The sequence below is a fragment of the Phascolarctos cinereus genome, unplaced genomic scaffold (assembly GCF_003287225.1).
Source record: "Phascolarctos cinereus isolate Bilbo 61053 unplaced genomic scaffold, phaCin_HiC Scaffold_3;HRSCAF=262, whole genome shotgun sequence".
Lineage (NCBI taxonomy): Eukaryota > Metazoa > Chordata > Mammalia > Diprotodontia > Phascolarctidae > Phascolarctos > Phascolarctos cinereus.
In genome coordinates, this window is record NW_027555736.1 from 66980355 (window position 1) to 66993580 (window position 13226).

The following is a 13226-nucleotide window of genomic DNA, read 5'->3' on the forward strand; positions in this document are numbered from 1 at the left end:
TCAGCCTGTTCATCATTTCTTATAGCACAATAGTATTCCATTACATTCATATACCACAACTTGCTCTGCCGTTCCCCAGTTGATGGGCATCCTCTCCATTTCCAATTCTTTGCCACCACAAAAAGAGCTGCTATGTATATTTTTGTACATGTGGGTCCTTTTCCCATTTGTATGATCTCTTTGGGATATAGACCTAGAAGTGCTATTGCTGGATCAAAGGGTATGCACATTTTTGTAGCCCTTTGGGCGTAGTTCCAAATTGTTCTCCAAAATGGTCAGATCATTTCACAACTCCACCAGCAATGCATTAGTGTTCCAATTTTCCCACATCTTCTCTAACATTAATCATTTTCCTGTTTTGTCATGTTGGCCAATCTGATAGGTGTGATACGATACCTCAGAGTTGTTTTGATTTGCATTTCTCTAATCCATAATGATTTAGGGCATTTTTTCATATGACTATAGATGGTTTTAATTTCTTCATCTGAGAACTGTCTGTTCATACCCTTTGACCATTTATCAGTTGGGGAAAGAAGTGAAGAATTTTTGATGAAATGAGGTAGAGAGCATTATGAAATGTAAAATAGATAATTTTGATTATATAAAATTAAAAAGCTTTTGCACAAACAAAACCAAAGCAACCAAGATTAGAAGAAAAGCAGAAAGCTGGGAAGCAATCTTTACAGCAGATGTCTCTGATAAAGGTTTCATTTCTCAGATATATAGAGAACTGAATCCAATGTATAACAATACAAGCCATTCCCCAGTTGATAAATGGTTAAAAGATATGAACAGGTAGTTTTCAGATGAAGGAATCAAAGCTCCCTGTAATCATATGAAGAAGTGCTCTAAACCACTATTGATTAGAGAAATGCAAATTTTAAAAACTGAAGTACCACCTCACACTTGTCAGATTGGCTAATATGACAAAAAAAAAAAGAGAATGATAAAGGTTGCAGGGGATGTGGGAAATTGGGACACTAATGCGTTGTTGATGGAGTTGTAAAATCCAGTCATTCTGGAGAGCAGTTTGGAACTATGCCCAAAGGGCAGCCGAACTATGCATACCCTTTGATCCAGCAGTACCATTACTAGGTTTGTGTCCCAAAGAGATCATAAAAAGGGAAAAAGGACCATTTTAGGAAGAGAGGAGGGAAGGAGACAGAAAATGTAAAAATATTTATACAGCTCTTTTTGTGGTGGCAAAATACTGGAAATTGAGGGGATGCCCATCAGTTAGGGAATGGCTGAACAAGTTGTGGTATATGAATGTAGTGGAGTATTATTGTGCAATAAGAAAGGATGAGCAGGCAGATTTCGGAAAAACCTGTCAAGACTTGTATGAACTGATGCAAAGTGAAATGAGCAGAACTGGGAAAACATTGTACACAGTAATAGCAACATTGTTGTTGATTAGCTATTATCAGCCAGTATGACTCAGCTCTTTTTGGCAACACAGTGAACACAACCAAGACTTGTTATAAAGGACTCATGATGAAAAATGCTATCCACATCCTGATAAAGAGCTGTTGGACTGTGAATGCTGATCAAAGCATACTTTTTTCCTTACTTTTTTTTTTCACTTTTTTCCTTTTGATCTGTTTATTCTTTCACAACTGTGACTAATATGTTTTACATGATTGCACATATATAACCTATATCACATTGTTTACCACTTTAGGAAGAGAGGAGGGAAGGAGAGAGAAAAATTGGGAACTCCAAATCTTGTAAAAATGAATGGTATAAGTTGTCTTTACATATAATTGGGGGGAAATAAAACACTATATAAAAAAACATCTCCAACCCTGCCAGTCCTCTGGTATCCTTGACTCTCTCCTCTCCAGCATATCAAGGCAGACCCCAGATCTTCTTAATTCCACTCCCACAGCATCCTGCACACTTTCCCTTATCTGCTCAGCCACCACCCTTGTTTAGGTCCTTATGACCTCTTGCCTGAAATACTACAGTGGTTTCCTAATTCATCTCTCTGCTTTCCTCATTTTAATTCATTCTTTCACAGGATTCTCAAATCAGTATTCCTAAGATAGATCTTACCAGTATGATTTCCGCATTGGAAATCTTGAGTGAATAAAATACAAGTCCCTTCAGCATGTTATTTCAAGCCCCCTATAATCTGGCTCTCAACTTGTAAATCAGTTTACCAGACTTAATTAATGCCACTCTGCTTTGTTCAGATTCCTACATCCCAGTCAACTACTTACTAGCTATTTTGCAAATTTGTCCTACCATTTCTTATCCGTGTGCCTTTATGCCTGCTGTTCATCCTGCCTGCAAACCACTCTCTTCACCTTTCAGAATCCCTTGATTCTGACTTCCTTGAAAGCAAGGTTTCGGTCATATATGACATGACTTTTCCTCATCCACTGAGTTGTTAGCATTTACCTTCCTGAATAACTCGTGTGTGTGTGTGTGTGTGTGTGTGTGTGTGTGTGTGTGTGTATTTATACATGTGCGTGCACACACGTACATATTGTATCTCATAGTTTGAATATAAGCTCTTTCGAGCACAGTTCTGTTTTTGTATCTCTCAAAGTACACAATAGGCTGCTCTTAAGTCTTTATTGAATGGAATGGAATGGAGGCACTACCTTATTCATTGGTGGAGGAATCTACATCTTCTACACAATCAAAAACCTGGTTACTGTTGTGTACAAATCTCCAGGATACTTCCCTTCCTTCCTCAGTGAGTTCAGTACCTAGTTCAATTTCCCCTCCTCCTCAATTTCTGCCTTCATAAGTAGGAGACTTCTATATACACACTGACACTGCTTCATCCTGAAACACCTTGATTGTTTAGTTCCTCGGCCTATTCACTTCCCATGACCTACTCCTCCCTCCTGCCTCAGCCATACACAGATGTGGTCATTCCCTTAATCTTGTCATTACCTAAAAATCTGACACCTCCATGTTCAAAAACTCTGAAATTCCCCTAACTGGAATCTTGGCTTTCCACATCTCCCTCTGTCTTCCTGTACTAAACTCAGTTCTTCATCCAAAGTGTAACCTCTAATCCCTTGACCCCTAGCCACTCTTCTCTTTTCCCCATCTTGATGTTCTGGTAAACCAGGTCAACTCTATCCTGGCCTTTTCTCTTTTACTTACTTACTTATTTATTTATGCATGCATCTAGGCAGTGGGGTTAAGTGACTTGCCCAGGGTCACACAGCTAGTAAGTGTTACATGTCTGAGATCAAATTTGAACTCATGTCCTCCTGAATCCAGGGCCGGTGCTCTATCCTCTGCGCCGCTTAGCTGCCCCCCTGGCTTCTTCTCTTTAATCCTCAGCACCCTTAATCATGCCATCAACTTTGTCCTCCCAAACATTGGTGTTGGATCACTCCCATCATTCATTGCCTTTGCTCCTACACACGTGCTCCTGGACAAAGGTATAGAAAATCATGCAACCAGTCTTCTTGGATCCACTGGAAATTTATGTTATAGAACCTCAACTTCATACATATATTTACTTATTTATATATCTGTGTGTGTGTATATGTATGTATATGTGTATATGTATATACACATATATATGCACACACGCACACATATATAGACAAAAAAAACCACAACTTCGTTATCAACTCATTATCTCTTTCTCTGCAGTATCTTTTCCAAATTTTTTTTTGTTCCTCTTCAAACTTCCCATAGCTCCCCCTTCCACGACCTTAGCTGAGAACCATGACTCATATTTTACTGAAAAAAAAATTGAGGCCATTCTCCAAGAGGCCTCTTCTCCCCTCTTATTCATCTCATTTTACTCTGATACCTTCTATCACTATCTCCTTCACCCTGATCCCACACAAAAGCCTAACTCCTCTACTTGCACAAGTGATTTCATCCAATGTTGTTCCCTCCAATAGATTCCCCTCTGCCCCGTCATCACTTCTCATCCTTTGTCTTCATTTTTCCCCTTCTATTGGCTCCTTTCCTACTCTCCATAAACATTTCCATGTCTCCACCATCCTTAAAAAAAACCTCGCTTGCTTCCATCCCCACTGTTATCCTATATATTCTGCTTTTTGTAGCTAAACTCTGAAAAAGCCATTTGCAGCGGGTGCCTTTGCTTGCTCTCTTCTCATTCTCTTTTAACCCTTAAAATTTGACTTCTGATCTCATCATTCCACTGAAACTGCTTTCCCCAGATTTATCAGTGATCTTTTAATTTCCAAATGCAGTGGCCTTTTTTCAATTCTCATTCTTCTTGATCTCTTTGCAGCCTTTGACACTGTTTATTACTTTCTCCCTCTTGATACTCTCTTCTAGGTTTTCAAAATACCACTCTTTCCTGATTATCCTACTTATTAGACTACTCCATGGTCTCCTTTGCTTGTTGTTTATCCAGATCATGCCCTCTAACTGTAGATTTCCTACAGGACTCTATCCTGGGCCCTTGTCTGTTCTCCCTCTATATTGCTTGGGTTTTAATTTTCATCTCTGTGCTGATAATTCTCAGATCTACCTATTTTGCCCTAACCTCTCTCTTGTGTGACTCCAACTGCCTTTCAGACATCTTGAATTGTATGTCCAGTAGACATGTTAAATTCAATATGTCCACAACAGAACTCCTTATCTTTTCCCCTAAACTCTCTCTGCTCCTACTTTTCTTATTGGTATAGAAGACAGCACTGTCCTCCTATCCTTCAAGCTTACAACCTTAATTCTTCATTATCTCTCACCCCCATATCCAGTCTGTTACTAAAGCCTGCCAATTTTACCTTTGTAATAGCTCTCCAATATGTCCCCTTCTCTCCTCTGATATTGCCACCACCCTGATACAGGTTTCTTGCCAAAAGTATTGTAACAGCATCCTAATTGTCTCACTGCTTCATCTTTTCACCCATCTAATCCATTTTATAGACTGTTGGTATTGTAATTTTCCTTAATCGCAGTTCTGAGTCATTCCCCTACTTGGTCAACTCCAATGCCTGCCTATTTCATCTTGGATAAAGTATGAACTCCTCTCTTTTATTTATAAACTTGCCCCCCTAATTTTATAGCTTTATTGGTCACTTCTACCCTTCCTGCTCTGTGTTCTAGTCAAATTGACCTCTTCCTCCCACATGTACTGTCATCCCCCATCTCTTTGCCTTTACGGTGTCTGTCCCCCATAATTGGAATGAATTCCTTTCTTACCCCTGCTCAAAGTCCCTCTTTCTCTCTCTCTCTCTCTCTCTCTCTCTCTCTCTCTCTCTCATTCTCTCTTTTTTTTTTAAGCAGTACAGCTCAGGCATTATTTTCTGTATCTATTTAAAGCTGTTTTCTGATCTCCATAACTGCTAGTGCCTTCTCTCCCAGATTACTTTGTATTTAACTACTTTGTGTATGGGGGGGGGAGGTATTTATGTATATATTAACTTTATGTTGTATATATTTTTACATATACTTGCTGTCTTTACCCATTCATTTCAAGTAGGGATTGTTTCATTCTTTGTTATTATTTCCTCAGCGGCTAACACAGTGTTTGATACATATTAAACATTTAATAAATAGTTGTTGGTTGGTCTGGGAGCCTTAGTTTACTCATCTGTAAAATGAGAGTATCTAACTCAGAGCTGTTGTGAGCTTAATTCAGCTAATAAATGTCTCTTGGCACATTTGACTATATTATATAATTGATAGTTATTATCACAGCAAAGACAGGAAAGCATATGCAGAATCAAAGGTGTGCAGGTAGGAACTGTGTCCATGATACCAGTAGGACAAAAGTGGTGATGATTTTAAGATTACTATACCTTGGAGGGAGGAGTTTCTCTAGAAGTTTAGCATTTTAAAGAGAGAGAGAGACAGAGAGAGACAGAGAAGAAATGTAAGACATGGCAAGGAGTATGTCAAGATCAAGTAGGCTTAATTAAAATAGAAGAGACCTGATCATGTTTTTAGACAATGAGAAGTCAGGCAAGAGGGTGAGGTTGAAGATGAAAAAGATGATTATGGGACAAGGCCCTGGAGAATGAGGGGAATGGGAATAGAAGTAAGAGGGGTTCTTTTTAATTCAGGATGAGATTGGAACAAATGAGAGGATTGGTGAGGACATACAGGGATTTTGAGATATGACAGATGGGAGCTAAAGGTTAATATGATCATATAGATATGTTTTATTAGTCATTGCATTTCTTGTTTGTTTATTTAAAAGAAACAGGTCAGTCTCACATATGTGAAATGCACAATTTAATAACTTGATAGATCTGCCTTCTCATTGTTATAGAAACTCCCTTCACTGGTCAGTCCATCCATAACTTCTCATCCAGTGTGACTCATGTTGAGGTCCTCACATAAATCATCCACTGGGATCACATGCTAAATTAAATTAGGTTTTGCTTGTGTATATTCCTCAATTATTTTTAATCACTGGGACCCCCCAAAAAAAGAAAAAGAAGAGGCTTCATACTCTCTTTCTAAAACTTTTTATTGGACTTTTCTCAAATAGTAAATGAACATAATTTTTACCATAATTTTTATTTTTTCCAGACATTGTCCATTGGAGTACTTGATATATTTGGATTTGAAGATTATGAAAGCAACAGCTTTGAACAATTCTGTATTAACTTTGCTAATGAACGTTTGCAGCACTACTTTAATCAACATATCTTTAAACTGGAGCAAGTAAGTACCAAAATGTATGACATTCTATGTAAGAAAGACAGTCTTTTTTTAGATCTAGACTCCTGAAGTTTGGGTTTCTTTCTTTTGGTTTAATGTAGTTTCAAATTAAAGCAGGTGAAAAAAAATAAAAACCTATCTTTAGAGCTCTGTGACAAAGATAATTTTGTATGCAAAATTGTTCTTGGTCTCCAAAATGGAATTAACAGTATTTGGAACAATCAATATTTGATTCCTTGCATAAATTGTTATTAATCTTTGGTTTTTACATGATGATCCTTTCTAAATTTACTTTCTTTCCCCCACTCAATGAGTTCTGCCTTACAATAAAGTTTTTTAAAAAAGGAAAAATAAAAGCAATTTAGCTAAATAAAACTGGAATGTGCCTGATTCAGAATCTTTTTTTGGTTCTTTCTGTTTATATCTTTTTGGGGGGTGGGGTTCCTTTCTATTTATGTTGTAATTGTGTATGTCGTTTTCCGGTTCTACTTACTTATTTTTCATCATTCTATATGTTTCCCCATGCATTTCTGAATTCTTCATATGTATTGTCTCATATGGCGAAGTCATATTCCACGTGCCCCAATTTTAATCATTCCCCAGTTTGTAGACGTTGATCTTGTTTCTAGTTCTCTGCTGTGACAAAAAAATGCTACTACAAGTATTTCATTAGGTACAGGACTTTTCTTTTTGTCTTTAGCCTCATTGGGCTATATTTGCATGGCATTTTTATTCAATACCTTGTTATTACTGTTGTCTGAATCATTGTGTTTCAGGTCAGAAATGTATTGAGGTTGACTGTACTCTAAGATCTCCAGAATGGATCAGGAGATATGTACTGTTTCTAGACTGCTTCCTTAACCAGGTGTTTGCTTCTGTCACAGTTTCTGATGATCCTATCCTCTTCCTTCTCCTTTCTTTCCTTCTTCTTCTGCTTCCTATCCTCCATACCGTTCCTTAGAAAATGCTACAGGAGTGACAAGCTTATGGGAGGACAAGGATTAAGAGTAGCCAGGATAAACAAGCAGGGATGGGTTTAGGGATAGGTTATGATCTGCATCATGAAAGGGAACTTCTAAACCAATTGAATTACAGATCCATCAGTAACTGCCCTAAGACTTTTGGGAAACTTTATATTTGCTGTATTAGGAAATAATGTTCTCTATTGAAATATTTTGTTTTTCAAAAAATAAAATAAAAATCATTTACTAGCTGTGTGACCCTGGGCAAGTCATTTAACCCCATTGCCTAGCCAAAAAAAATAAATATTTCATTTTTAATACTTTTGATATTTTGAAAGCTACTGTCCTTATCCTTATCTAGGGTTCACCTAGAAATGAACTTCAGCAAGTCATTCTTCTATTTTTCTTGTATTTGTAAAGTTCTGTAAATGTAGTTGAATAAAGTAACTACTTTTTTTAGAGATAAAATAAATGTTTTAGGAGATAAGCATATCCTCTAACCTCACTGAAATTATCTTAGGTTCGGTTCCCATAGGCGGTACAACAGGGATGATACATAACTCACCCTGTTCCTACGTTTTTTTTTAAAGTTAAATTTTCTATTTTACTGTGAATATAATCATCAGTAAACACATACTTTTTATTACATGTGTGTATTTATAAATTTAATTAACCTAGCTATTATTTTGTGTTTCTTATACTTTTTTCATTTTCTTTTGAGCATTTTAAATTTACTGTCCTCTAACTTGTCCTTCACCTACACACCAAGAAAAAGCCCTCCTTTGTAAACAAATATGTATAATTCAGAAAAACAAAACACGTCGGGCCACATCTTTGATTGCTTATCTTGTTTCTCCAGTCCATTACCTCTCTGTCAAGAGCTGGGCAGTGTATTTCAGTATCAGTCCTTTGAAGTCAGTATTGTTCTATGCTTTCATCAGAGTTCTGAGGTCTTTTTAAGTTGTTTTCCTAAATGTTATTATTTTTGTCATTGCCTATATTGCTTTCCTGGTTTAGCTTATTTTATTCTGCTTCATTTAGTAAAAGTCTCATTTTTCACTGAATCTGTCATATTTATTGTTTTTACATGGTGTGATTTTCCATTGCATTAACATACCACAATTGCTTCAGCCAAATAGAGAATGCCTATTTTGTTCCCAGTTCTTTGCTAATACAAAAAGAGCTGATATGAACGTGTGTGTGTATATATAGATGTGTGTATATTGTAATGTACTGAATATATGTATTATATGTATTAATATGTGTATCATATATTAAATTGTATGTAATATTGTATATGTGGGTCCTTTCTGCCCTTTGGATATATGCCTAATAGTAATCTCACTGTGTCCCAGGATTTATACATTTTAGTGACTTTTTGAATATAGCTCTAAATTGTTTTCCAGAATGATTTAACCAATTTACAGCTCAACCAACAATGAATTAGTGTACATGTTCTCCCATAACCTTTGCAACAATTGCTGTTTTCCTCTTTTAATGTCTTTGTTAATCTTTTAGGTATAAGGTAGAACCTCATAGTTATTTCAATTTATGTTTCTCTATTTATTTGTTATTTTGTGCATTTTTTCATCTTTTCATCTTTCACCCTTTGACATTGGAATTTTTCTTGTGACTACTCTTTCACCAATCCTCTTTTTAACTTTAATTTTTTAAATGAACAGAAATGTGTTTTCTCTCCCTCCTACCTCCTCCCCACCCCTATTAGAGAAGAAAACAGAAAAAAAATTATTCTTGTATGAAGTGTTTATATTCAGATAAGGCATTTTATCGAATTGGCCTCATCAATTGTATGTATGTATGTATATGTGTGTGTATGTGTATATGTGAATATGTAAATATATGTGTGTGTGTGTGTGTGTGTGTGTGTGTTGTGTATATAAATTTGACTTTTTGAGCCCATCACCTTTCTGTTCTGAGATAGATAGCATCCCTACCACCATAATATCTCTTTATATCAGGATTTTTGTTGTTGTTGTTGTTGTTCATTCCAGCCGACTTCCTGACTTCATGCTTGGTGTTAGAGCTGATTTCTGTCATACTTCTGGAGCGACATTCTACACTGGTCCAATGTTGCTGCTTTCTTGGAGTATTGAGTATGATGTTTTTCTAAGCTATCAGGGACAGGCTAGGGATTTGCAAACTTTCATTTTTCCGAAATTGGCATGATCCAGGGCAAGGTCTGATTGCTGCCCCCTTGATTTGAGCTTTGCAAATTTCTGGCCTGGGTTTCATCAAAACAACAAAGAATGCTGTTGTCATTCAGATGAAAAAATTCTTCTAGTTCCGAGTGACACAACCAGACTTCCCTTTGGTCTGGGGTTCCTGCTGTGGTTATTTTTCCACAGACCAGGTAAGACGCTGGGACTGAGATCCCACTCTGCTCCTGGAATCTGAGCTAAACCACACTGGGTGATGGTCTCTGACCTTCCTCACTTTTCAGTATGGTGGGCTGGACCTCCTTGTCGGGAATGCCATCACAGTGGGCAGTGACCCAGAACTGAATGATGGGTGACAGTGCTCCTGTTTTGCACCTACCCTGTCACAGTGACCTGGGATGTGTTTGCGGATGCTCTGGTATGAATCTGGAATCTACTCTTGTCATAGTGCTTAACCTCTGTATGGTGGAATGCTCGGCATGGTGTGCTCCTTTCCCAACCAGCAGTCTATCGACCTAGTCTGTCTGTCTCCCTGTGCTGACGTGGGCCAGACTTGGGACTTCTTGGAGATTTTCCGGATTTCCCCATTAGGATTCAGTCTTTTGCATTTCCTAGATATGGTGGAGGAGTTTTATGGTTAGAAGCTCAGCTGTATTGTTTCCTGTTAGTCTATCATCTTGGCTCCTTCTGCCTATGTATTTGCATTTCAAATTTTCTACTCAGTTCTAATCTTCTTTATCAGAAATGTTTTGAGCTTTTCTTTTTCTTTTAAGGTCTTCTTTTTCCCCCTATAGGATTATCTTCCATTCTGTCAAATATTGCTTGTGAGCCTTTTTCTTGTTCATTTGGAATATTGTATTCCAAGTTCTCCTCTTATAGCAGCAACTGCCATGCCAAATCTTGTGTGATCTTTACTATGGTTCCTTGATAGTTGAACTCTTTCATTTTGACGACTTAAAGTGGTATTTTTTCTTTGACCAGCAAACTCAGGATTTAGGTCATGGCTTTACTGAAATTTTTCATTTGGGTTTTTTTCAGGGAGTGACAGGTATTCGTATTTTCACTTTGCCTTTTGGTTCTACTAGATCTGATGTTTTTCATTAATTATGTCTTGAAATATGCTATACTGTCTCTTTTTAAAGGGGTAAGGAAGTTTCATATGAGTCTTAGATTGACTTGCCTTGACCTGTTTTCCAGGTCAATTGTTTTTTTATAGTGGGTATCTATTTTCTTCCTTTTGTTTTTATGTTTTGCTTTCAATATTTCCTTTCTTAGGATGTCATTGCTTTCTTTTTGGTTCATTCTAATTTTCAATTCTTTGGGTTCTTTTTGAGTTCAATTCTTGGGTTAGATTTTACTAATGTTTATTCTAAGCTATTAATTCACCTTGTCCTCCTCTCTAGCTGTCATTTATTTTAATATTACATTTTCTATCTCTTGTTTCATTTCTTCCAGATACTTTTGTAGTCCTTGTGGCTAGATCATTTCTTTTCACCGAGGCTCTGCTGGAACTTGTTATAAAGTTATTCTTTTCTTCTGAATTTTCCTATTGCACTTCTCTCAGTCCAAGGTATTTCTTCATTGTGTTGAGTGTTTTCTTCTTTATACTCCTGTCTCCAGCCTTAGTTTCTGCATTAGGACTTTATTTTGGGATTAGAATTTGTTTCTTTCTGTACTCTTGGATGCTTTGGTCAGACCATGGTTGGTCCTGGATGTGATGACTAAACTAAGTCCCACCATCTGCAGAAATTCCTGGGTTTTGGCTGAGACTCCCGTTAGTTTGACTTCAATTCAGGCTTTTTACTCCTTCTCATGTCTTTTCCTCATACAGTACAAATGCTAGAGTTGTCTCTGTCCTTTGATAAGACTATGACAAGCTTCACTCAAATGTTGTTGATTGTAGTAGTAGGGAAGCTTCCCATAAGACAACAGGTGCTTTGCTTCCTGGATGCTACCCAGATTGTTTCTTTTGCTGTGCCTCTTCTGTGGCTTGAGTACTGGCGTTCCCAAGTGATAGTTTGGCTTTACTTCTTGCTATGATTCCAGGCTGCCTGGGCTCTTTATTAGATGTTAGCTGCTTGGCATTGGTCTGACTCTGTTTTGTAGGGAAGTCCAGTTCTTAGCCATTTCATTTGCAAGACTTAGCTGTTTTTTTATTCCTTCTATTAATGGTATTCAAAATATGTTTCTCATTTGATCCAACTTGTGTTAGAGATCACATACACAACCATTCTAAAATACATCCATCTGTAGGATTTCTTTCTTCTGATTTCTTTGCTTCTCAAGACTTTCTAGTAACATTTTATTGTTGTTTGTTATCTCATTGTTTTTATCTTAGTTCAATGGAGTTTATATAAAAACATCCCCAGTACAAGTCGTCCTTTTATTCTTTTATGTTTAATATTTTTTGGACTATTGTGTGGGTTGAAAAATGACTGCATTTAGTAATTGAATAAAAGCATTTGTATGTAAGCTCATCTTCTGTAGATTCACTGAAAGCATCTTCATGCCAATTCTTGCAGTAGGTTCCAGGGATGATATGTATTTCATCTTGTTTCTATATGGTTTTGACTTCTTGCCCTAGATCTCTGTATTTTGAAAGGTTTTTATTCAATCCAGTTTAGAGGTTAGAAGTATTTGCTATTGCAATGTCTGATAAAAAGTCATTGTTAAATTTTTATGGATCACTTTAGGACATATATAATCTTAATGGGCAAAGCCAAACAATACCCACTACTGCACTCCCTTACAAATGGAGTGGAATAGTGTCTTGGTAGAAGAAATTATAAATAGGTGGTTTCAGAGAAACCTGGAAGGACTTAGATGAACTGATGCAGAGTGAAGTGAGGAGGATCAGGAGAATAAATTAAGTAGTAACAACATTATAAAAATGAAAAATTTTGAAAGACTTAACTCTGACCAACCATGGTTCCAGAGGATTGATAATAAAACACTACCTACCCCCAACAGAGGAGAAACGGACTAATAGGTTTAATGAGACACATTTTTGGTCATGACCAGTGTGGGAATCTATTTTACTTGACTATACATATTTGTTATAAAGGTTTTGTTGGCTGTTTTTTTCTAGTGAGAGAAGAGGAAAAAAACCAAATACTTGACAATAATTAAATATTTTAAAAGATAAGAAAAGGTTTTTATGGTTCTGTTAGGTGGATGATTGTGGGCAACAATATTGTCTGTGGTGTACATGTAGTTGAATTGTGAAGGATATTTTAAGATCTTTATAGTGGAGGCATTTTTCATTTGTTAGTTGATTAAAAATAGCAAGCTTGGTGGTATAATTCTAGCCTTTCTTTCATGTCTTCACAGATATGTGATATGCTACATTTTTGCAGCCTGAGGTGATAGGTTGTGCAGTTTCTGTTATTTATTTCCATGATCTGCATTGAGCAATAAGTCCTAATTCCTCATGGTTCAAAGAATTTGAGAATAGGAAGGGATCTGG

At 36.8% G+C, this 13226-nt stretch overlaps 1 protein-coding gene across 1 annotated transcript in view; it reads left to right on the forward strand.

Moving 5' to 3' along the window:
* MYO9A (myosin IXA) overlaps window positions 1-13226 on the forward strand; it is a 320315-nt gene that overhangs the window by 149795 nt on the left and 157294 nt on the right. The window contains 1 exon segment of the mRNA XM_020996823.2: window positions 6490-6624. Coding sequence (XP_020852482.1) covers window positions 6490-6624 — 135 coding nt within the window.